Source organism: Alligator sinensis, unplaced genomic scaffold (genome assembly GCF_000455745.1).
Source record: "Alligator sinensis unplaced genomic scaffold, ASM45574v1 scaffold14_1, whole genome shotgun sequence".
Classification (NCBI taxonomy): Eukaryota; Metazoa; Chordata; order Crocodylia; family Alligatoridae; genus Alligator; species Alligator sinensis.
The window spans coordinates 494,731-521,907 of NW_005842709.1; the positions used below are offsets into that span (position 1 = coordinate 494,731).

Consider the following 27,177-nt stretch of genomic DNA (forward strand, 5'->3'; position numbering starts at 1 on the left):
TGGTTAATTTTATCATAGGCATGGCAAGGGAAGCAGGCAGTCAAATACAAAAAATTCAAATGGGCTGTAAAAGGTATCATTTAGGGAAAAAGATGCTCATGTTTCAGAAACTTAATATAGGCAGTCCTCGACTTACACCGTTTTGAGTTGCAACATTTCGCACTTACAACGTTTATAAATTGACACCCTGTTTCAACTTTATGATGTCAGTTTTGACTTACAACGCTTAATCCGATGCGACGCCATGCCAGCGAACGAGTTCGCTGTGTTGCTCACCTCCCTGGAGAACATCTGTCCAAACTTCCTTGGACACTTTCTTTAAGAAAGCAGACAAGACTCCAGAAAAACCTGCAGGTAAGACTCCTGAGAAGACTCCAGCCAAGAACCCTCAAAAAGTCCAGCAAAGTCACCTCAAAGAAGTCCTTCCAAATCAATATGATTGGTATTTACAATATAAATACATTAATGTAGCTATATTACTCATCTATAATTGACAGAGTACAAAATTCTGGGGTATTTTTGGTGAAAATAGGGTATTGGGCCGTGGTTCAGGAACCAATCCCCCATTTATAACATTGTTTCTTATGAGAAAATTGGTTCTGAGTTGCAATGTTTCGACTTAGGACGCGGTTTTCAGGAACCAATTGTGTCTTAAGTCTGAGGACTGCCTGTAGTTTAATACACGAGTCAAATTTCACTTGTCCAATTCTGGCTTTCCATTTACTTGAGACAAAGGACTGCTTATCTGGATAACTGAAAAGTTGGCTGCCGTCTTGAAAAATAAATTATGATGAAAAAAGTGATGTTTATAGTGACATTATCATGTGCCTTGCAAGCTTCTGTGGATATATATTTTTAAGAGGCTTCATCTTGAAGCATCAAAGAATAAGCAAGCATTTTTAGACTGAACTGTCTATACACTGGTACCTGGTACTGAAAATACAAGCAGGGCCAAAATAGTTAAGAAGAAGGAAAACTATGGATTGAGGAATATTCTAAATTGTGCCAAGTTACAGGAAGATGTTTGATTACCTAAGCCCTAACCTTCAGTCTGCAAAATGTATCTTAGTCTTCAATGGACACATTTTAAATTAAATTAGATTTTTTGCCTCTTTTCAGGCTGTCAAGTAAATGAGAGATACTAAAGCACAAATCAAGGTACAGGTGTTGTGTTCTTTTAAAAGATTTTTGTTTTACTTTTTTTTTTTTTTTACTATTGAAATAATCTTGATCACAACCATAAAAAATGATGCCCTCTGTTTGCTCAGTGCAGGCAAAACACAGGCAGTAATGCTACAAGATTCCTGCATAAAACCCTGTAAAGGTGTCTCAAAACATGACTTTAAAAGTAGCTATGTTGAGGGTCATAAATTCAGATTTGTGCCACTATTCAGACTGTGGCTTCTGTATTTTATAAGGTTACCTATTCACTAGGAACCAGACTGAACCTCCAAATTATTTTACATAAGCCAGTATACAGCCATTACACTGCTTTGACCTTCTGGTCCAGGCTGGATATTAATGAATCAAGTAGACAGTCTAAAGATGAAGGGTTCTATATCTCATTACCAAATAACCTGTCATCCTGTCCTTCTATTTAAAACAAAAAAAAGTCACAGAACTATTCGTGTGAATGAATTATCAAACCATATAACAGCATTACTGAGTAATGGAACTACTTTTGTAAGACTATAAATAAAGCTGACACTGAGGTTTCCAATCCTCTTACTGTAAGCTCTTTTCACAATCCATTCAGTTAATGATTCACTTTATACATCTAACAAGTGCACAGAGATCCTGATTTAGCAGAGCAGTCCAATTTTGTATGGGGTTTCCAACAATGCCAGAATTCTCATTTACTTTTCATTTTTAAAACTGGCACACCCAAGTCAATTCAGCTATTTAAAAACCATGCAATAAAACAGAATTTTAAGACCTTAGTCTCACAAACTGATGAGATTTACCTGCTGTAATTTATCTCCAACAAACATTCACACTGATACAGACCAAGGTACAATTCTAAAAGGGCGAGGAACAGAAACTGATGGCTCACCTTGTTGGTGTTTTTGGAGCTGAGGTGCTAGACTTTTCTTCCTGAGAAGGGAGCAGCAACGAGGAGTATCGCCTATCAGTAGATGAGTTTGTATCCATTGTGAAGTTTAATTCCTGGCTTTTACTTCCACTGCTACTCTCGCTATTACAATCTGTGCTATCCAGGTTATCAGAATCACTATTCCCACCTGCACCGCCACCTCTTGGCTCTCCATTTATTTTATTTGTATCTGCTTTTTGTTGTGCTAGAGATATATGCTGATCTGGCAAAATTATCTGCACATTCTGAGGAGTGTCCTTAGTTTTATTTTTCTTGTTTTTTCGGTTGGTGCTGGGGGTAGTCACCACATTGGCTCTCTTCTTCCCGAAGACATTTGTGAAAGTTGCTGATGTTGCAGAGATTCCAATTGTAGTTGTAGTGGTTGCACTGGGAGGCTCTATAGGAACTTCTTGCTCCACTTAAATAAATAAAAATAAATAAAAGTTATTTACCGTGTGTATTATATCGTAAATACCAATCACACATTGTAAAATTTAAAATGTTACCATTTTAAATTGTGTGCAAAATTTTAAATTTTACACACAATTTAAATTTTACACACAATTTAAAATTGTACACACATTGTACACTTTACACATACCATGTGTAAATAATGGTCTACTATTTAAGTGGGGAAGTAGGCCACTATTTAAGTGGGGAAGGAAGGGAGCTGAACAAGTAAAATGGTTTGATCTTGTAACCTCTTCTGTAAGAGAACAGAGCCAAAAGATCTTTTACATATGCCATATGAGAAGCGCTAAAGGTTACGGATAAAGGGGACTCAAACTCACATCTGTCTGAAGTTTCTTTACCTATTAATGCTATAATGCTTAAGAGGTTTAGGTTGTAGCCGTGTTGGTCTAAGGACATAGGCAGACAAGGTTCCTTAATCCAAATCTGCCTGGCAACTGACTCCCCAGCCCAGTCCCTAGCTTCTTTACTTTTCATTCCATCCAGGAAGAGCACACAACAACTGCTGAAACTTCCTTAGCCTGACGAGGGTTTTTGAACCCGAAAGCTTGCTTAATAACTATTCTCCAGCTATTTGGGTTGGTCTAATAAAAGATATCAAATTCACCCAAGGAACCTTGTCTGCATAATGCTTAAGAGGATTTCAGGGAAAAATATATTTTTCCAAGTCCACTTGTGCACAAGAACAAAGATAGAAAATTCTTGCTGATCAAAGATACTTCACATTTAAAGTTGCAATTCTGGTCTCAGCTGCCACTAAAAGAATAAAAGCAACTGTTTTAGTTATTAGTAAACATCCTAGATGTGCTGAGGGGATTTTGATTTGGGAAGAAGGAAAGAACTGAAAGAATGTGACAATTAACAAAAGCAGTTTCACTCACTAGGAACACTGAATTGTCAAATTAAACTTTTGGCTGTATGGTGAAAACCAGAGCAAGAAGCAACCCTGAAGTGGAGAGAGAGAACTGGACCAGTCTATTCAGCAAGACCTTTGATTTCTTTAAAAATAATAGTTTGCTCTTCTCCGAGGCAAATAAGACATTTTTTAAAACTAGAAGTCACTTTAGGTTTTAAAGTTGTTTTTGGCTATTCCAGAATAAGTACACTTCAGTATTTGTACTAAAATCTAAAAAAAGGTGTGTTTAAGCTGCAAACCAATGACTAAAAGAATGTGGCATGGTATAATTATGTTCCCATGCTTTTTTTTTTTTTTTTTTTTTTTATTCATCTACACTATTTCGCCCATTGTAAGCTCTCTACTAATAACAAATTAAAACAGTCAGTTTGCCAGTAAATCTTGCTCAAAAACACAAGCTTGCTCACACATACAATCCGGTACACAAATTACAAATACAAGCTTAAGCCTTCTATTTGGACCCTAGAAGGAAGACCAGCCGACTCTTTGATGCCTGAACGACACCTGTGCCCAAAAGCTTTCAAAGAACAATTATTCCAGTTATTCAGTTGGTCTAATAAAAGATAAATTCAATTTATTATTAAGGATTCAGGCTGAAAGCCATGCTCCTGAAAACAACATAACAGATATACAACCATAATATAAAGTTTAAACAAAAATAATAGAAATGCAAAATAATAAAATAGGGCCAACCATTATAAAAGCATTATTCCTACTCCTAGAATTAACATAATCAAGTACAAATATGGTGATAGATCATGAATCTATAAAATGTTATGCATAGGTCCACAATTAACGCACTAAAAAACAAATATAGTGATACATTTAAATAAAAGATAAATTTACCCAAATAACCTTGTCTGCCTATGTCCTTAGACCAACACAGTTACAACCAACACTCCAGAAAATGCATGTTTTTCAAAATAAAAATATTTTATATTTTTTACCTTCATCATCATTTTCCTCTTCATCATCATCTTCTTGCAGCTCTAGAGTTTCCTTAGGTTTGTTTTCTTCATCTTCTTCCTGCTTTCTTTTTTGTTCTTCTTTCTTCTTCTTTCTCTTTTCCTTTCTCTTCTCTCGTTTAGCTGCAAGAGCTTGTTTTCTGCTTTCTTCTCTTGACTGTGGGAAGCGAAAGCATCCATATTTAACCATACTAAGCATTAGTACTTACTTACTTACTTATGCTCATAATTAGGTCTTTGCATGAAAATGAGGGGGAGGTAAAGAAATGGTTATAAATTGTTATATAGAACCCAGACATCCTAACACTAGATCATACAAAATGAGATTAACTGGAACAGAAGCTTTCAGAGACTTACCACGCTGAAAAAACATGCAAGGAACTGGTGTCACCAACATGCATGTAACCAGAATGCTACAGACTGCGTTTAATGGCAATTTATGACTTATTAAAATATAAAACGATCTGTCACCATCTCAGATTAATATTGCAAAAATACATTTAAACAAATCTGAAGCAGCAAAACAATATCTAGAACATGTACAGTCAAAGTATACACTGCAGACCCAAGTGACAGCAGCAACTACAAATCTGAAGAAAGGAAAACCAGCCAGTTTCGATATACCTGAAATAAAGTTACTTTATACCAGTCAAAAACCAAGCGAAGATGATGGCATTTTTCCCCTCACCTTTTCCAGGTCAAGCTCCTTTAGCAGGATACTAGCATTCTTATTTGCTTCTGCAGCTTGCTGATCTTTAGCCTTCACAATTGTCTCCACACACTGGTGACATTTTTTCAGCAGCTCCTGAAAAGTAAAAATACTACTTTATGAAAAGAATCGAAAAAATCCAAAATTAATTATTGGAGCTTATTCTGCAAATATGAGATAGCATGTTTATGAATATTAATGAGTCAATTAGTATGACATAAGAAGATATTTCTCAAAGGCTTGTATTCAGTAATTTACTAAGGACTGTTTGATATTAAAAGAAGCACATTACCAAACTGTGAATAACTTCTCAAACATTTCACTAAGATGCCATTTTTCATCATCTGACCCGATGTTTTGCTTTTCAAAGAAGAATGTATTATATTCAAAATCTTGTCCAGCTAGCCCAACTATACAATTGGTCCAATAAAAATCAACACCCTAAGAAACCGTTGCCTCTTATGGAATTACTGGATCATCATAGCTAGAACTCTTACACTACTACAAAAGAGGACTCATTTTAAAATACGAAAAATAAATTATTTTTTATTTGGTCTCCTTTCCTTCATTACAATAGCTATTTAAATAAACTTCCTAAAAAGTAAATAAAGTGAAATGCAAAGGGCTTTGTTTTGGGGACACTCCTTTAAAGTCTTAAAACAGAAAGAAAAAAAATAAAATTATATGATACAGGTATGTAAATTAGTCACATTAGTCTGAAAGTCGAGCACAATGTAGGGCAGGGTGGCACCTTAGAGACAAACTCATTCAGAAATGCATAAGCTTTTGTAGGTGACAGCATCTGATGAAGTAGCCAGTCAACTACAAAAAAAAAGTATGTATTTTTTAACAAGTTAGTTTTAAAGGTGCCACCCTCCTTTGCCTTCTGTGAGAGGCAGAATCACAGGCTGTAACCTGATTTTAAAAGCTTTTCATTTTTCTAAGCAATTTTGAGTCAAAAAAGAAAACAATCCATGATGGAAAGACCAATTTGTCATACAAGAGTTGTTAACAACAACTAACCAACCACCAACCTGCTTTATTGTATTTGTGTTTTTATTTTAAGATTGCTTAAACTTTTTTTTAGGCTTAAGATCTTTGAAGGGCCCAGGACCGTATTTCGCACATATCCAGAAGAGAGCTGTTAGCTGAGCTAAGGTTGAAAAGTCATACTAAAACAGCAAGACAGCAAAGTTGCAGCAGAAACTGAAAACACTCAGTTATCTAATAAATAATCATGGAGAGGCCCAAGATCTGCCATAAGAGCAACAATTTTCTAAACAGAACAATGCACATCTAACATTCACTATGATGTTTCTATTTCACATGTTTGCTAAGACTCTGGCACTTTTATCTGCATATTTTTAAGAGACTTAATGCACTCAGTCTGCTTTCACAGTTAAACTTACCTTGTCAGTTATGGTGGCTATGTATCGCATACACTCAATATCTGAAGGGAACTGGTTAACTTCTTTCACCAGGAACTGAACTACTTTCACATGACCCTAGAAAATTAAATAAAATTGCAGTCTCCTCTGGCTATGAACAGCACATGCTGGCAATTACAACAGTGAGTGCTGTTAAAACAACAGCAGAAATAGTCACATTAAAAAAAATCCGCCTATGTAAGTGGTAGTGATCATCCGAATTTATAAAGCACTGACAATGATCTTGTTGTACAAGAAAGAAACAAATATAGCCCCTGCTGCAGTGAATTCATGGACTAAAACAGTGATTCTTAACTAGGTTGACAGAGTACCCTAGGGTGCCCCAAGATCTTTTGAAGGGTGACACAAAGTATGAGGAGATAACTGTAGGCTCAGGCTTGTTCCTGCCTGGCCACTACCCTGCCCTGCCCCCACTTTCTGGCCCCTTTACAAGGAAGCAATCACTATCATTAATAAATTAGGGTGCTGCTCAATTCATAAAAACTATTTCAAAGTTATGCAGGGGTGCCTCAAGTCTGAAAAGGGTGAAAACCACTGGACTAAAAAGACAAGGGACAGGAGGCTGGACACTGGAACTCCAATGGCTTATAGTGGATGATTTTAACCTGGTGGTTACGGTGTGAGGGCCGTTTTGAGTGGAGAGACTGAATGTCTCTACAGGCAAGACAACACAGCTAACAGGACTAGGCAGCCCTGCCTCCTCAAACCCAGCACCCACAGAAAAAACAAAATCAGATGTGAAAAAGGTTCAAGATTGTTGTTCGTCTCAAATCTGTAGCTTTCCAACATGCTGTGTTAGAAGCATCTGTGGTTTAGAAATTCCTTTACTAAACTTCTGCTTTTACTTTCCAGATATGTAGTAAGAAACCAGAGTTCTAACAACAAGGTGGCTTCTGGGGGAAAAAGTGCAAACTGCTGGATTTCAGAAGGACTGAGGCACTACTTCCAGAAGTTGATGGACGACAGTGCACTGATGACTACATAACACTGAAGCAATTCATACATCAGCAATTTTAAGCTCTTTCTTGAGATAAGAATTTAAAACTTACCTTAAAAGCACTAATTTTCTCAAAACACGAAAAAGTGACAGGTACATAATAATTTAAAGATCAACCATTTAGATTTAAAGCTGCTTGAGAAATTATTCCATTTGGAAAAATACTATCAACTTACCTTGCGAAAGGCTGACATAAGGGGTGTGATTTTTCGGTTATCTGCTGCATCGACATCAGCTCCTGCCTGCACAAGCAACTGCACCACATCAAAGTGGCCACCATTAGCTGCTAACCACAATGGTGTATTTCCTTTCTTGTTGCGAACATCAATATGTGCTCCCCTGAAAGAGACACATCATTAAGTTAAATAGGATATCTGATGACTGGGAGATGGGAAAGGTTACTAAAAACATGAAAATTCAAACTGCATTTGAAGTTACAACTTCCATCATTGACAAACCATCAGGAGCAAGTTGGAAAACTCAAGAACAAAATGTAAGGAAATCCTTTTCTATTTAAGTAACAATGTAAATTAAAACAAGATAAACTTAAATCTATGTAGTAAAATATGACTGGGGTGAACCTGTATCTACATTAGCTTCTAACTACGAGTTGGATAATTAACAGAATATTTAAGTTCTAGTTCTCATTTATTACAGACTATGCAGCTACAGATGACATAGGAAATAATTTACCGATTAATGAGGAGCTCACAGAACTTGTAGTGGCCTTTGTCTGCTGCAATTGTTAAAGCCGTATCTCTTGAGGAAGGCACTGGTGGAGCATTGACATCTGCTCCTTTATCAAGGAGAACTCTTCCAACCTCTGCATACCCTCCAGAAGCAGCTTCCATGAGAGGGGTGAGACCAGTCTGAGATAAAAAAAAATAGTTCTGAAATATGCAATTTATGCAAAATGCAGTCTGGATGCATCCTTAAGCATTTTAGCCCTTGAAAAAAAAAATAAGGCCTTTTATTCGTGTGTCTATACTGGACCAATGAGTCTAGCTTCAGGCAAGCAGTTTTTAAAATTTTACTTACTTATACATTACAGTGACCCAGACAAATAGATAACAAATGTCAGTAGATGCAGTATTTAAACTGTAAGTTCTATATTAATACCACAGATTTATTTTCAAGAGAGGCAGATTTCAGCTAAAACATTTTTGTTGTGTATGAAATGGCTAGCTATATCTGTGTGTTATGCTCAAAATGCCACTTGAGAATTATACTTTTAGAGTGAAAACTGTTGGCATTAGCAATGTGTAAGGGTGCAACGTAGGTGCATGAGCACCCTCTGAGATTGGCAGTGCACCCCCTGCAAAAAGCGCCGCCAACATGGCCAGAAGCATCTGTAGGTGGTTGCCACTAGGCCCCCCCCGCACCAGCACCGTGACCGCCTATGGGAGCTCATCGCTCACCACTGCCATGCTTCCACTGTCAACAGTGCTGCCGATGCCTGCAGGAGCTCGCTGTGCCCTCCCAGCCTCTGAGGGCACACAGTGTTCCTGGCTGTTGGGACCTATTTACTTTTCATGCAAAAGGAATGGCTAGCTGTTTATTAAAAAAACCCACCCATTTGATAAGAAATCATGCAATTCATTCTACACACTATTTATTTCACAGTTTCTAAACAATATTTCTGACTTTTCCATAAAACATTTTCTATGAAACATTTTGATTTGGATAAGAATGATGGTTTGCTTTGGGATCAGTGAAGTGGATAGAACCAAGGGGGTTAAAAGATTAAGAGAACCTGACAAATCTTAAAGTACACTTGTCTCAAGCCAACTTGATGGGAAAGTTAATTCATGGTCTTACCTTAGCCCTATGTTCAACATTGGCTTTCCTGTCCAAGAGAAGACTGACCACCTCTGCTCGGCCCTGGAAGCAAGCCAGGGTGAGCGCTGTATTCCGATTAGTCTCAATTTGGGCATTAATATCAGAACCCATATCAAGCAACAGTTTCACTGCAGGTACATGGCCATTCATTGCAGCCAACATCAGAGGAGAAATACCTAACTTACTCCCAGTCCTAAAGAGAAAAAGAATAAAACACCCAAAAATAAATATTTTACAAAATTCAATGAATACTCTGGGACATTCAAGTACATTTTCATTTAAGAGGAATAATATTTGTGTAACATTTTCTAGATTGCCATAAAACCTGGCCTAAGGTACTAATTCAACACTGACTGAGAACTACGAGAATAACTAGACACAGCAAATATCTGAATTTTAAAATCTAAGAAAAAAGTTTCTTAGACTAAATAAGGTTTTCTGAAATTTTTATTATTCTGCAATTTCCCTACATGTACGAATGAATGAATGCCAAGCTGACAGTTCCAGAAAGAGAGACAACCCTATGACAGAGCACTTCGTCCTCCCTGGACATTCCATCACTGATCTTAGAATATCTTAGACAGCAAAACTTTATAAACCAACTTGAATGGGAAATTGATGAACAAGAAATCATCTACACACTAGATTGTGTAAAGTATGGTCTAAAGAGACTCCAGATTCTTATCCTATTATCTGGACCAGCTTTTGTGACCACCTCTCACTGTCCACCTCTCCTTCCTCTCTGTCCTTTCTCTGCCTTGGATTCAAATCACTCTCTCCATTTTATAACTGCTCTGTGCATGTCTCTTCATAGCATCTGATGAACTGAGCTCAGGCTCAAGAAAGCACGTGCAATCTCTCTTGGATTTTGTTAGTCTATGAAAAAGTGAAAGCCTCCCCTACCTTCTGCCTGACTTGAGATTAAGATGGCAAACTACCTCTCTCTGTTTACCCCATTCTCATTAAAAAGCTAGGCAACTGTGGCATTGATGTCTACACAGTCAGATGGATTGCAAATTGGCTGAAGGGCCGCACCCAGTGAGTGGTGGTAGATGGGTCGTATTCAACCTGGAGGGATGTGGGCAGTGGAGACCCCCAGGGCTCGGTCCTTGGGCTCATATTGTTCTATTTCTTTATTAGTGATTTGGACGAGGGGGTGAAAAGCACCCTGTTCAAATCTGCTGATGACACCAAGATTTGGGGTGAAGTGGGCACACTAGAAGGCAGGGACAGGATACAACTGGACCTGGACAGGTTACAGGGGTGGGCAAATAAGAATAGGATGGGATTCAATACTGACAAGTGCAGGGTACTGCACTCGGGCAGTAAGAACCAGCAGCATACCTATAGGCTAGGGAACTCCCTTCTCATAAGCACAGTGACAGAAAGGGATCCTGGAGTCATTACTGATTCCAAAATGAACATGGACCACCAATATGAGGACAGTCAGTAAGGCACCTTGTCATGCATCCACAGATGTATCACGAGCAGGGCCAAGGAGGTGATTCTCCTCCTCTATGAGATGCTGGTCAGGCCACAGTTGGAGTGCTGTGTCCAGTTCTGGGCACCGCACTTTAGAAGCGATGTGGCCAGCATCGAGAGGGTCCAGAGGAGGGCCACACACGATCCAGGGACAGCAGGGCAAACCCTATGAGGAGAGGCTACGGGACCTGAACCTGTTCAGCCTTAACAAGAGAAGGCTGAGAGAAGACCTGGTGGCCGTCTACAAACTTACCATAGGGGACCAGTGAGGAATGGAAGAGACCCTGTTCCCCCAAGCACCTCCCGGAGTAAGAAGGAATAATGGCCATAAATTGTTTGAGAGTAAGCTCAGGCTGAAGTAGTGCCTTCTAATGTCCAAAGTCAGGGCGGCTAGGATCTGGAACCAACTTCCAAGGGAAGTGGTGCTGGCTCCTACCTTGGAGATCTTTAAGTGGAGTCTTGATAATTACCTAGCTGGGGTCATACAAGCCCAGTATTCTCTCCTGCCTGGGGTAGGGGGTCGGACTTGATGATCTACTTAGGTCCCTTCTGACCCTACATCTATGAATCTATGAGAACCAACACTGGAACATCTGTCCCACATTGTAGTTTCTCTGATGCGGAAGTATCTTACCGTGAATTAATTTCTGCTCCAGCATTAAGCAGAATCTTAATGATGTTGACATATCCCCCAGATGCAGCAAGACTTAATGGTGTATAATCAGAAACATTCCTATGCTCTTTATTTGCTCCCCGAGCCAGCAACAAGTCAACCACCTGTAAAAGTATAGTAAAAAGGATGTAAGAGGTATGTCATGGGATGCCATTATCCAGGGTGTGGAAGAATTTATTAACACTTTAAAAAAACCTTTATGCATATTTTCAGTAATCTTGAGATGCTCATTTAGATTCTTTAACTTATACACTGCATAGATCCAGCAGCTGACAGTATTTATAAAACAGTCTGCATGGACTGGGGCAGTGAAGCGCTTCTTTTTCAAAAGGATGATCCTATCTAACCAAAAATGGTGGAATTTCTTCCCATGAACGGAGGTCTGAGATTTACGGTATATATCCAAATCCTGAGAAGTCTGACATGGTAGTTCAAGGGTTTCCCCCAAGGGATTTCCTACAAATTGAATTAAACATTGATATTAATGCCAAATCTGACTGTCAGTTGTATACATCTGTTCAACAAGAAGTGCAATATTGCCAAAAATGACTGAGGTAACAGAGACACAAGAGAAGGGCGAAGGCAGGGCATCTCTCCAGCTTCTTGTGAGGAACAGAGAAGGAGCTTTCTCCTGGAGGAAGAAAATTTACAAAAATATTAACTGTGTCAGGTCTCATCTACTGATGGAAAGTCTGTGCAACTAATAAGGAAACTAGCAAATTCTGGAAATACCTCATCTAAAAGGTAGCCAAAAATGTGATACACTGAGCTGTTAACATAAGGAAAATGGAGGAAGAGGGTGAAAAATGGAAGAAAAAGGGAAAATTAAGGAAATTTAACAGGTACTGCTTTAAGTCATTGTATAAATCTTTTCTCCATTTCTCTTCCTATTTTGCCCTTTGCTCACATATAGTTTTTACTAGTTAAAGTGAGACCTGTAACACCCATTTTTTACTTCTTTAAATGCCTAGTGTACTATAAAAAAAGAAAAAAAATCATTTTCCATGAGACACAAATTTTGGATTTACTCTGCAAGATCCAAAATTCCAAAGTACATGGAAGAAAATCCTGAGATTGAATAATTAAGAGGGTGGAGAGGACCCAAAACAAACACTCAACCTCCTAAAATCCACAGGCTTTGCATTTGGCACAGAATCTTAATGTATCAAAAATATTCTGTTTACCTTCTGTGTGCTACAGAAGCTAAGACAAAAGCCAAGGCACAACTAACTGGCAACAGACATCCTGGGATTGTTTATACCATTTTTTTCATTTGCTAATAGATACTTCCATTTTTTCCTTAATGCTATACGAGTCCCATCACAAACTTGTTCAAATCTACCCGCCCCCTTTGCAAGTCTCTTTCTTTCCTCATGGATCATTATACTTATTTCTTTCCAAAAATGTGAAACATATTGAGCAATAAACTTTTTTCCATATATGTACTGACATTCCTCCCTTCTCTTTTTTCAACAAGTAGGAGGTGAAAGTCAGGTACTGAATCATTAAGTTTAAAAACCTTGGAAAAAAAATTAAATGTTTCACTTTAAGGTAAATTAAGAGAAGAATTAAGTCATTCACATACAACAATTCAAACCCAGTAGAAAAAAGGAGAGAAAGATGTACCTCTTGGCGTCCACCAGAGCATGCCAGTGAAAGTGGTGTGTCTTTTGTGCGCTCAGACTGTGCCTCTATATCCCCACCTTTGTCTAGTAGGATTTCCACTACGCCAACATGTCCGGCAGTTGCAGCCAGAATTAATGGTGTAAAACCTAATCCAACAAGGATCATGTGAGAAAACTGACAAGCTTAACAGATTAGTGGTAGGCACGAAAGTATGCCTCAATGGGTTAATCGATCATAAGTACCCGAGTCAAATACAAGAATAATCATCCTTAGATGCCACCCTGAATAATTTTAAACAAACTGTATTACAGTGGAGTGCCCATTGTGGTACATGTAAGCTTAAGTGCTTTCTGCTTAAAAGGTGACTTAGGTTAAGTCTACACCACAGCAAAACTTGAGTGCAACCACCCCCAAAGCAGTATGACAGTGGTAGCTGCTGTCTGGTACAGAGCTTCTGCGGACAGAAGCAGGTAAATGTAGCAAGGCCTTAAGTACTCTAATATCCACATGCTTGCTAAGGCTGTTTTGAAATATCCTGTACCTGTTCAGGAAGCTGGGTAGTGAAATCAAGCAAAATTTGGGGTCATTTGAGCAAGAAGTTCAAGATGGAGACCCCAAAACACAAAATTCCACAAAGTCACTTTTTTGAAAATTCTGCGGACAGAAGCAGGTAAATGTAGCAAGGCCTTAAGTACTCTAATATCCACATGCTTGCTAAGGCTGTTTTGAAATATCCTGTACCTGTTCAGGAAGCTGGGTAGTGAAATCAAGCAAAATTTGGGGTCATTTGAGCAAGAAGTTCAAGATGGAGACCCCAAAACACAAAATTCCACAAAGTCACTTTTTTGAAAATCCGGGGGTATCTCAGGCAGGACATGAGACTCAATGCTCCTTTGCAGAAGCAATACAGGTTTCCCTCGCTTTATGCAGGTTCCGTATGCACAAATTCGCTCTTACGCACTGACCCTTTTAATAACAAAAATGTATTATATGCGAGGTAAATTCACTCTTATGTGTTGGGTATGGTAGAAGCCTGCAGTCAGCTGCTTTATATGGTGCATTGTGGGAGTGATGTACACCAAAATGTAGTCTCCTTTGTGGATCTGTGCTCCTCGCTCGTTGCCTGCAACACATTTCTGTAGTTGCCATCCTTATTATGACAGTGCCCTATAATCATGTGTACTGTCTGCTGTTGGTGAGCACCAAAATTGTCTTGTAAAAGTGGTAGAAACGGGTTTGGGGTCAGTACAGTCAAGGTCTTGGAATGTATCCGTATTTGTTACATTGCAAAGTGGGTTCCCTTTATTTTGAGTTATGCACCGTTTTCCAGGAACGCATGTACAGCACAAACGGAGGGAAACCTGTATGGGAAACATTACTGAAAGAGAACTGCCTCCTGGAAAGGGAGTTCCTGAACACTCACAAAGGAGACTGAAACGCAAATGTGCAGCAAGCCCAAAGAAGTCTGTAAGAAGCCCTCTGTCATAGGAGCTGGATGGTGCAAGGAGACAATCTGTGGTCACTGAACCTGAAATATTAAGTCTGCCTAAAGCATTCAACTTAAGCACCACTCTCAGCAGAAAACAGGAATTAACTATGGGCACTGACACTTTTAAAAGTTGTTTTTCTTTTTAGGAAATGCACTTGCAAACCTTTGAAGCTAATTATCTTAAATAAGATAAATTACATATGCTCTAGGTAGATATGAGGGGATGAGTGCTTGCTATATTGCTACTTTTCTACTTTGCAGATTACTATAGCAGGGCACCAGCACTGATTGATCAATTACTACTGTTTAAAAGATTACAGAAAAAATGAAATGCAGTCAGGAGAATGTAATCATGTTTCCTGAACAAAGGCCCTGATTATATTTAAGGTCAAGACATTTCTGATGTAGCTTCTAATATGAAGTGTTCATAAGATTAGATTCCTAATCTTTTTGGAGCAGGGCTATGGAATTTGGTATGTTTCCATACTGCAGGGACTAGAAGTGAGATGAGGCTGAAGTGAATGTGTGGAGATTTACTGAATGTCCACTGCTATGTGGTAACTACCTAAGCACATACTGTTACTCTATAATAGATGAAAGCTAATCAGTGGCAACTGTGAGGGCTACACTGAGTTAGCATTCATTTCCTCCAGGGTAACAGCACACACAGACAGTTAACATGGAGTGCCTAATGTATGGCAAAGAACTACATTTCTTTTACTTTACAAAAACTTGTTTGTATGGTCATGCCTACTCCTAAACTCCTAAGGGATACGGGGAAACAAAGACAAGGGTGAGGCTAGTGGTATACATGGAGTAACTCAAAAGTGGTGGAGATGCAAGAAATGAAATATACACTGAACTCAAACAATTATTTGTAAAGCTTACCCTTCTTGTCTCGGTGTTCAATATTGGCACCTCGTGCTATTAATACAGATACAAGTTCTTCGTGACCACCTGCACATGCAAGGGTCAGTGCAGTATCATGATTACTCTCAGTCTGAATGTGAGAAGCAAAAAAGTATACATTAAGTTTTTTTCTGACAGTGAATTCTCAGTTTTAAACATATGGCACCTGGACTTCAAAATTTCAAAACAAATCACTAAAGCAGATGAATCTGTAGTCAAATTAAATTACTCACATGTGCATCAATGTCAACTGAAGGATACATAGGGAGTACAGACTGAGAAGCTACATTGCTTGGCGTCTGCGAACAGGGCTCCGGTGTAGGAGATTCCGTGGTGTGTGTGGAACTAGTGGAGCCAGTGGGCACTCTGCTATTCACAGCTGAAAAACAACATTAATATTGTTATTCTGCTCTTAGGAATTGTTCATTTCAAATTAAACAAAGAGGTACAGAGTCTTACAATGCATATCCTAAAAGCACTGTATCAGCTTGAAGGGGCCCCTGAAAATAACAATTTATAGAAACTTTTCTGCAAATAAAAAAGCAAGTATGCTGCACTGCATTTGGATCAGAAAGGTGGTTTTACAAGGTTAGTTGCAAATAGCCATTAATATAAGTTACTTTTTTAATACTGTAACCTCAGCTGTTACAGTTCAATTACATGTTCACTCTAGGCAGACACTGAAAGTACTTACAACTAAAAGCACAATCTAAGAGTTGGAAAATAAGGAACAAGTCAGGAACTCAGAAGTATTTCATCTAAAGGGTAGTAAACATCTGTACAAAGTTGTCAAGTAAAGCTAATAAAGAAAGACTTAAAACGTGAGTTCCAGATTGCCTTAATTTTGTTTCGGTGCCAAAAACAAATTCAGAAGAATAGAGGATGTCAGTAAGGAAGTAGCAGTCTGGGAAAGTAAGAAAGCAGAAAAGTTCTTGTTTATTTCCCCTAACCATTTCTATCATTTTGAATCAACCTTTTGTGAAAGAATGGAAAAATCCCATCGTGAAATTAAGTCTGCACTTCAACTGTGCAAGAAAGCTGTTAGTTTAAAAATCAAATCTGAAGTACATTAGGGATAGTAACCCAAAAATTGAGTATAGAGTCGTATAGAGTTCAAACAAAAGACTAGGAACAAGCAGAAAGGCCAAAAAAAAGACACATTCTTAGCATATTTTAAGTTCAGGACCTCAGCATAACCTCAATAGTACTATGGATCGTTACTATTTTTGAGGAAAAACCAAACAAATTAGAAAGGCTCCAACAGGAAATCAGATGAACAGAAATATTCCCTATTTCTCACTAATTTGTTTCAATGCCCTGCATGCTATTATAAAAACCACAAATATGAAAATCACATTTGGACGCAAAATGGCTTTTGTGGAAATATGAGATCCTGTATTGTGTGCTCCTGCCAGAGTAACCCGATTTGTTCTAAGCAAATCTGAACAAAATGCACAACTGACACAAAACAGGTAGTGTTTTACAGTGTTTTTTGCCATAAGCAACTGTGATGACAAAGGTGTCTGATGAGCTCAGGTGGAAAGAAAGCAGTGTTACCTGTTTTCATGCAAATGTTCTTAGTAGAAAAAGGATGACGAAAAGAAAAAAAAATAGAGGTCATAAGCGGAATTTTTCCTAAATGTAAACATTTGAAATTTTTTGACAAACCATTATTTACTAATAGGAAGTGCAAATACACTAGCTAAAAGACAACAAGCTTATCATCAAGGATAAATATCATTATAACTGGGAAGACCAAGAAATATTATGATATACACCCTTCTCTAAATCTCAGTATATTTGATGTTTGTTTTTATTAACATGGAATACCAATGATATGTTAAAAAACTGAATGGATTTTAAAAAGAATCAGAATGTATCTCTTAGAGCTGACGAAATCTGGGGGAAAAAAAATCCTCTGAGGTTTTCAGATACAGTTTTCAGATACAGTTCCAAAAACACTCAGTGTAGTGTCAGATGTTCACTCTAGTCACTACTCAAAGTTGAGCATTACATTTGAATTACAGCATAAAAGTGATGATGTCTTACACTTGGACTCAAATGGAGTTCACTTCAAATGCTAAGTACATCATGAACAAATCAGGTTTGTATTATAAGTTTGCAAATGTAAAAAAGTTCTTACACTTCATTCACTTAATATGGATTAACACATACCTACCTTAGCAGTATGCTTTGATTAATTAGACAATGTAACACAGTTAACATATACGAAGCACTATTAAGTGCTTTGCAGTAAGTGGATTTCCAAAGATTACTCTGTCCAAATTAAGAAGAAAAATTACGCAGTTAAGGACTAATTCCTTCTAAAACAAGATAGACCCTCCTTAAGATATGTATTAGCACAATGACTTCACATCCTACAACCATTACATATTTAATTTTTTTGGAAAGGAAGAAGAAAGGTAGCACACAAAGGGATACTACTTCAGATATTTAATGTCTTTAAGATTCCCTATTAAAATATATTTCCTCTTAATGCTGAAGAAATCAAAACTTTAAAAACGCATAACAAGGCCTAAATCCATTCACAGGGCACTGCCTGTTCAACTTTGTACAGTAATAAAAATATTGCACAGTGGTTCAAGTTAAATCCAACAACCAGCTTGCTACCATATCTGATGACCGAAAGGGAAGTCAGTAATTTTTCACTGCTTTCAAAAGTTACCATATTGGCAAATTTTAGATTCCTAACCTGTGATTCTCTATATTGGTTATCAAGCCTGAAATTGGACCAAGGAAAATGTTAATGTAGACTAAATGCTCAGAAATATCTCGTAAAGGTTTCCAACATTAACTGGAAGCCAATTTAGTTCAGTGAAATATCAAATCAAAACATCTATTAATATCAATGTGTAGGTTGGTCAGGATTTGCCTTTATTATTTTATAGAAAGATCCCCAAAGAACCCCTTATGACAAGTAACTTTTCCTTTTATCTTGACAAAATATTTATATGGGACCAAATTTAACTAAGCTGGTACCACTATATTTCACCCAAAGTTTATGGTTCAGCGTTATAAAAATTACAACAGAAATGCAGGCCAGCATTAAATCTCACTTGTGGAACAGGGAAACTCAGGAAGCATGGCAACACTGAATCCTTGATTATGAGAGGGTGCTGTAGAAGAATGGGAGAGTGACCTCGCCATTTCCTTTTTAAAAGCAAAGAAATCATTATACTTGAAAACAGCACGTGCTCAATGTATTCTTGCCAGACTACTTAACAATTTGAGATGTTGGGGCAATTTGCAAATGACTAAATCCTATTGCAGTATAATTTGAACTGCAGATTTCTAGTAGCAACAGTTTGAACATGTAGAATGATAGCCATCCCAAGTTTTGGCTGCCTTCAGCAATAGTATATTTTGAGGGTGCAGCACAGCAGCACAAAAATTAAGACAACCTGCATGAATCAAACCATAGTGCCAAGACAAAAGAATGCTATTAAAGAGAAAAGGTCCAATGGAAAGCTACAAAACAGATGCTCATGTGGGGCAGGACAGATTTAGTGGCTACTGTAACTGGAAACTTCACTGCCAGTTTGTGAAACAAGAGCAGGAGGAAAAGATTCCTCATGTGGGAACAACCCTTCCTGGATAGATTTCATAAGCAGAAGAATTGGTCATACTTTCCTGGATAACTTCTAAGCTGGTTTTTAACCTCAGAAGCCTGCATAATTCTCTATTTTTGGCATACTCTTGAAGGATTCTGATACAGTCCACCATCTGCACAGTATCAAAATAGCACTATCTAGAAATGCAAGAGCAAAGGAAGAAAATAAAACTATATAATAAGGAAAGGGAAACTTTGCTAAAGGACGCTGGGACAAATGCATATGAGCACAAAAACAGTCCTAGGATCTTGTGTGTGCAATGAAGGACAAAGCAGGAAAATTTAAATTGGAAAGAACCCTATACTGATGCACTTCATGAACTGGTGTGACAAATATCAGTATTTGGTGGAGGACCTGAAAATCAGTTATTACTATATAATTTAGCAAGCACCTTCAATTAGGTCTCTAAAGAATTCTGCAGGATTTAACTGAAATATATTATGTTTCATCCATGACACCCATAATTTTGTGAGTCAGACAAAATCCTAATGACCTGAAGGCCAAGTTTTTGCTTTACTTTTAAAATACAAAAAATATTTTTCTTGGTATGATAAGGCCAAAAGTTTAATTGCAGGAATTATCAAAGAATTTAATTTAAAAAACTCCATGCATTTAACTTCATATGCCCTTCCCCCCTCAAATAACATATTCACCCATACCCAAAATGACTGTGAATTTAAGAAAAATTCCAAAAATTAGATTCTCTACATGGGAAATTTATACATTTGTTGTAATTTTCCAAGTATAGAATCTACTTATTAGAGGCTTGTCTTAAATTCATCCCCCTCACCACAGGGCAAGCGGTTTGGTTTGCCCCTGCCCACTAGACCTGGCCCCGTGCTTCCTATTCCCCTGTTCTTATAACCTCTGGCACCTGCTTCTCCACTGTATGCCTCCCTGCTGCTGTTTGCCAGATGTATGCACTTTGTCACTCACCACTTGCTTCCTCATCCTGTGCCTGCCTCACCCCTTCACCTCTGCCCCAGCCACTTACCTTTTGTTGAGGCTCTGGCTCTGGCCCTGGCCCTGTGCTGAGCGCAGGAGGCAGGGCAGAAACTGCTGCAACCACAGCCTCAACTCCTGGGAGGGGGTGGGAAAGGGGAAGGGAGGATGGGCAGAAGTGGAAGTGAGGGGGCAGAGGCAGCAGCTCTGACTCCAACTCCAAGCCTGAACCCAGGGGAAAGGAGAAAAAGCCTAGTCTTGAATTTGAGTCAATACAGTAGTCTTACCATATGCAACTCAGGAACTAAATAATACAGTATAGGTTTTAGATGCTTCCATATATTAACTTTTAGAAGGAACCTGTACAGACCAATGTTTTATTTGATAAACTTTTTGCTTGAATAAGTATGAAGTTTTAATAGTTTGCCTATGTTGATTTTAAGAGTTATTCTTATTCTTTCTGGGATTGGTTTTTGAAGATTACATTATGAATACGTTTGACATTAGACTAAAAACAGAATCACAGAGCAGAAACTAACTTATGTGAGACCCTATAATTTTACATTAGGTTGTTATAGCAATTTTCGAGAACACTGGCAGGAGTTATGGCAATAGTAGTTCTAGTTTGCAGCTAAAGATAGATGTCAGTTGCTTCGTCTGTAAACTGCTAAATATAACTTACGTTTACTGTCCACTCTACACTAAGACTGCTAAGAAAATGAATGTAATTAACAATTTAGGTTTATTTCCCTTGATTTTTCCATGGACGTATATTTGTAATATTTCAGTATTGCATTGTACACTGATCTCCAGCCTTTCCTGGTCCACAAGCAATGACACTGAGGAAGTCGCATGCTGCTGGCAACCTCACTCTGCTCCACCTGTCAAATGGTTTTGAACTTTTTGATCCCCTATAACCACACTTAGATTGGAGTATCTTGCAGGTAGTATGCGTTTCATCTCATGGATTAGGGACTACGGATGGCTCCTTTTTATAAAACCATTTCTTGAAATAAATAAAAAAAATACATTAAAACTCTAGTATTCTAATAATTATTAACAATTTATCTTTTCTAACCAATAATAACCTATCTGCCCTGTTTAGATCAAACGGTATTCTAAATGGGACTCTAGTATAGACAACTTCTGTTTTCCACTTTAGATTATACTGCTGACCACTAGTTCAAAGAGTTATCCAACATTTCACAATGCAGTAACCTAAAAAGTAATCTTGAAATAACAATAACAAGATATCACAACAGATGTTCATTATGGGGAAACATTCCCAAACATGGATTTCAGAGCCAAATATTAGCAAAATGACTGTACAACAAACAGAAAAATTTACATTTTATAAATTCAGTTTCAGTTCACTCAACCAAATTTTCTGAGGTGAGAAATCCAGACAGAAACAGTGCAAAATTTATGAAAAATATAGAAAAAGGAGGCTGAACGGCACAAACTGAAGAGAATAAAAACAAATCTTAATAAAAAACATCAACAAGGAAGTTAAGTTTGTGGTCTTCAGCAGCAACAGACCTCTAAAATAAAAGTGGCTAAATGAGAAAGCTTATTCTGTATGTGTGCAATATGAACTATAATAAAATCCCAATACCTAATGTCTTGCCTACCAAACCTGAATTGTAATGGAGTCGTTTAACATGGTGCAGCCTGCAAGACGACAGTCAAACTCACTATACATTTCAAAATAATCTGCACTAATTTATGGCATTTCTCTCTTTTAAACACAGTGAATAACCATAACAATTCCATCCATCTTTATCAAAACCAATTAAGCCTTGAACCTAACCCTGGTACAACTGCAGTAAAAGAACTCAGAATTTTGTTTTGTACACTACTAAAAATTCCACTTTAACTAAAATGTTACTTTAGGATGAATCAGTTCAATTTAAAAGTTGAATTTAATGTCCTAAATTCTGCTTAATTATAACTGAAGAGGGGTACAGCCTGGCAGCTTTACTGTAACTTGATAAACAAGGAAAAAAGAGCTTCAGCTTTCTTTTATAAAAACTCAATCCCTCCCCCCCTAACATCAGCTGCCCTATGTCTTAACATTGTACTCTCTCTGCAGCTGATGCACTAACTAGCAGACTAGTTAATATAAATAATGATGCTGGGGAAAAAATTAACTGCTGTGGTGAAGGGCCTAAAATTCAGCAGAAATAAAGTAGTTCACACTTAATGTTCAGTTTCATGGTAGGTAGGGTCAGAAGGGATCTGAGCAGATCATCAAGTCCGACCCCCTGCCATGGGCAGGAAAGAATGTTGGGGTCAAACGACCCCGGCTAGGTGATTACCTAGTCTCCTTTTGAAGATCGCCAGGGTAGGAGCGAGCACCACTTCCCTAGGAAATTGGTTCCAGATCCTAGCCACCCTGACTGTGAAATAGTGCCTCCTGATGTCTAGCCTGAACCTACTCTCAGTCAGCTTAGGGCCGTTATTCCTTGTTACTCCCGGTAGTGCTCGGGGGAACAGGGACTCTCCCATTGTCTGCTGGTCCCCCTTGGCAAGTTTGTAGGTGGCCACCAGATCTCCTCTCAGCCTTCTTTTGTGTAGGCTTAACAGGTTCAGGTCCCGTAACCTCTCCTCATAGGGCCTACCCTGATGCCCCCTGATCATGCGAGTGGCCCTCCTCTGGACCCTCTCAATGCTATCCACATCCCTCCTTAAGTGCGACGCCCAGAACTGGATGCAGTACTCCAACTGCAGCCTGACCAGTGTTGCATAGAGGGGGAGGATCACCTCCTTGGACTTGCTCGTGATGCATCTATGGATGCATGACAACGTGTGATTAGTCTTCCTGACTGCGTCCCCACATTGGCAGCCCATGTTCATCTTGGAATCAATAGCGACTCCAAGATCCTTTTCTGCCTCTGTGCTGACAAGAAGGGAGTTCCCCAGCCTGTAGGTACGCTGCTAGTTTTTCCTCCCCAGGTGCAATACCTTGCACTTGTCCGTATTGAAACTCATCCTATTCTCTGTAAACTGTCCAGATCTAGCTGTAGCCTGTCCCTCTCTTCTAGCATGCTAACTTCTCCCCACATCTTAGTGTCACCTGCGAACTTGAACAAGGTGCTTTTCACCCCTAGTCCAAGTCGCTGAAGATATTGAACAGTGGGGGCCCGACGACCAAGCCCTGGGGAACCCTACTGCCCATGTCCCTCTAGGTTGAAAATGACGCGTCCACCACCACTCTCTGGGTGTGGCCCTCCAGCCAATTTGTGACCTATCTGACTACGTAGGCGTCTACACCACAGTCACCTAATTTTTTAATGAGGATGGGGTGAGAGACAGTGTCAAAGGCTTTCCTAAAGTCCAGAAAGACTACGTCTACCACAACACCTGCGTCCAGGGTTTTTGTGACCTGGTCATAGAAGGCCACCAGGTTGGTCTGACAGGACCTGTCTCTAATGAACCCATGCTGATTGCCCCTAAGCATAATCTCCCCTGCTGGTTCCTTGCAGATGTGCTCCTGGATAATTTTCTCAAAGAGCTTCCCCAGGACCGAGGTAAGACTAACTGAAGTTTCTAACTTATAAGATTTATCTTACAAGTTTAGATAAATCCTCTTAAGAAGTCTGCCACTAATGCTCTACATCAATACTAAAAGCAGTGGACAAAATGGATTCTTGACTAAAACCAAGAAGCTTAAAAAAAAAAAAAAAAAAAATCACTCCTGTTCATCTTCTGGAAGCTTAACTCTTACTTTTGTGAAATTCAGAAAATGCCTTTTAGTGGAACAACAGTAACAGCCGTTACAACAGCAGCATGTGGAATCTGGGTTTCTGAAAACTATTCATTGTTACTCTTGTGAACATACTGGATATTAGGATAAATTTAATAGCAGCAGCACATGTCTAACTGGCACTCTAATATCTAAATATAAAAATAAAAACTATCTTGTAATGAAAACTAAATGTGTAAGTTCTATGAAAATTTGTTCTTAAATGGCTGCAGACATTGCAGTATATAGTTTCATGGTATTAACTGATAAATGATATCTATCTATCTATCTATCTATCTATCTATATATATAGACACTGTTAAAGACTACTCATTTAGAATATACTGACAGGGTTTCTCAATTATACACAAGATATGCAATAGTCTTCAGTAAAAAAGCAAGCATTTTCAAGTAAGCGGTCTGTATATTTCACATTTCAAGCAACGTACATTTAGTAAATGTAAATTAAAAGTAAATCTTGTTAAAAGATTAAGCTATTTACGGTATAAATTCTGAAAAGTTAGTTACATTATGTAATATACACAAAACAACATTAGTACAAATAGATTTTTTTCTATTATTTAAACTAATTTCCTGCAGGTCCTTCTGTTGCTATTACTTTCCATGTGAGTGGAGATCATACATGATCTGAGACAACTACAACTGCTAATTGCTTAAATGAACATGCCATGTGCCCTTCCTTGTGCCAGATGTGCAAAAAAAACTTGTTAGCAATACTCAGTCCAAAGATTCAGCTCTTTAAGTCACATTATATATTACCCCAAGTTTTCCTTACTCTGCTCTGAAGTTTCAGACTTCAGACAGTAAGAATATTTAAGAGTAATTCGCAGCTTCACTTGTTACAAATTAAGTGGTTACTTCCCAATTTAATTCTCTGAAGAAACATTGCCCGGGGTACAAGAGAAAGCCATGCCAGGTAAGAGGAATCCTACTCCCTACACTGCTGGAGAACTTCTCTGAATGACAGACACCACTACTGAAAAGAAAGTGGCTTTGTGAGATATATAATGACTATCTAAAAATACTCAATGTGGCTTTCAGGGAAAGCTGCAACACTGCTGTTAGGCCTGACATGTGCTTGCTTGTGGCAAGTTACCAGTTAGGAAGTTCCTGCGAGCCAGTTAGCAAATCCTACTCTATATTTATAAAAATTCAAGATGAAATTAGGCTGATTAATCAAAGAGGGGGAAAAAAAGACAGGAGAATAAGGGCTAAGGAACAGACAAAAGGAGCTGAGAAGAGGTGAGATACTGGATAAAAACTAAAAAGCAAAGACCATCAAGGAGTAGTCTGCCTCTAAACATAACTGTGACTACATTTAGATCTTTCGCATCTTCAGCAGGAAACATATCCTAGCTAAGTACCAGAAGCAAGCTCCACAAAGTTAACTTTTTCCATAATGTGACTAGTAAGCATGAACTTATTTAGGGAAATCTTGATTCATCTTCATAAAGCTATTGGCAAAGCCACAGTTGTTTTGATCTTTGCTTTTCATCCAGATAGCCACTGTGGCATATTCATCCCTTGGTTCCACCACCACTTGATTCCCTTGGACAAATGGAACTGCATATACCGTTTTCAAAAATTAAAATCATTACTATAATGACTGAGGTTTAGAATTTGTTCTGAAAACAAGTCAGTTTTATAGATAAGTATTGAAGGGAGAGATGGACTTGCATGTGTGTTTAGAGTTTACACTGTATCAAAAACATTTCTGGCAGAAAGGACAGTACATTTGTCAATGAGACAATATTTTATGTACTTCACTGGAGACAACTGCCAACTAAGGAAATCCATGTAGGTGTGAGGCTATATATAAAACTCTATAGCAAGCAAACAAACAAAGAAAAAAATTAGTGATGTTTTCAAGTTTCCCCAATGGCCTCTTCTAACTACACATGACTAGGTCTGTACCACAGAAAAAGAAGAGGTTGCAGTGGCTGACAACAGGTGTCCTATAAAGGAAAAGTACAGCACTGTTTTCAGCAGTTTGGCAAAAAGAAAAAAAATGTTAGAATTGGAAGTGACTGTTAGGATTAATAGCACTAATAAGGAGTATTCTTAAGCAAGTATTCCCAATTTGGAAAACCCCAAGATTTTTTTTTGTTTTGTTTTTTGGAGGGAAGGAGAGAAAGGGAAACTGAGCACACAAATTAATGTAAAAATATGTATATTTCTTAACCCACCTGCTATTAGGTCATCAAGAGTGTCGGTAAGCGTCTGGGCTGGAGTGGCAACCATTAATCCGTCTGGTTCTTGAACTAACAGCCCCTGCCCATGTCCAGCAATTTGCTGATGCTGTCCTATATTCTGCTGATTACCTAATGCTTTCTGAAGTTCAAGAGAATCTGTCCCATTATAACCTAAATTACTGGAAAAATTACACTGCGATGTTGGCAAAGGCTGGATGGGGACAAACTCTATTGGTTCGGCAGGGGGGGAAGCATGTTGTTTCTGATCATCTTTAGACAAGACTGTGTCAACCTGAGGTAACCCTGAAAAGTTATCCTCTGGTAGACCCTTATCTCCTTCCACTTCTGGAAAGACACCTGTGTGTGGGCACTGTTGCTGCAGGGGAAGTGGTGTGTCTGTCTGACCTTTGGTCTCCAAATATTCTTTGGTAAACTGCTGTTGTGTTTTCATCTGCAACTGCCTTTCCACTTTCTGTAGCTCCTTCAGTATTTTCTTCTTCTTCTGTACTTGCTCTTCTCTGTTCTTTTTAAGTTCTTCAATTTTATCTTTATTTAACGGTTCACCTTGAATTAATTCCAATGATTTGAGTTGTGCTTTTTCAATAGCACTAATTCTCTGTCCAAGTTCATTCAGCTTGCCTTCAGTCTCTTCTACTATGCATTCCAAAGGCTGGTATGGGTGAAAAGGTGGCAGTAGGTCCTTATCTGCTACCTGCAGGGAACTTGACTTCTGCTTGGATGTACCTAAGCACATGAAAAATGTTTGAAAAAATGCCATGCTGAAGTTACCCCATACCTCCCCTCTCTTCCCACCCAAAACTTTACAACTATTGCTCCACATCTGTGAAACTGAAGTAAGGTAAATTGGGTTATTAAAGACTACACTCCATATTAGAACAGATAGCAGAAGGCAAATTAAAATGGAATTTTCAATGCTGATCCTAATATTCCCTTAAACAAAGCTATTTTCAACAGTATCAGTGAAATTAAATCAAGAGTAAGCAGTCCAAAGGCAGTTTTAGCAATTTA

The 27,177-nt window shown here is 38.3% G+C and overlaps 1 protein-coding gene across 1 annotated transcript in view; it reads right to left on the minus strand.

Moving 5' to 3' along the window:
• Positions 1 to 27,177, minus strand: part of LOC102384887 (ankyrin repeat and KH domain-containing protein 1) — a 173,262-nt gene that overhangs the window by 17,450 nt on the left and 128,635 nt on the right. The window contains 12 exon segments of the mRNA XM_025216108.1: positions 2,054 to 2,510; positions 4,427 to 4,601; positions 5,133 to 5,249; positions 6,563 to 6,658; positions 7,775 to 7,937; positions 8,292 to 8,467; positions 9,417 to 9,630; positions 11,554 to 11,696; positions 13,219 to 13,364; positions 15,596 to 15,707; positions 15,850 to 15,995; positions 26,143 to 26,892. Coding sequence (XP_025071893.1) covers positions 2,054 to 2,510; positions 4,427 to 4,601; positions 5,133 to 5,249; positions 6,563 to 6,658; positions 7,775 to 7,937; positions 8,292 to 8,467; positions 9,417 to 9,630; positions 11,554 to 11,696; positions 13,219 to 13,364; positions 15,596 to 15,707; positions 15,850 to 15,995; positions 26,143 to 26,892 — 2,695 coding nt within the window.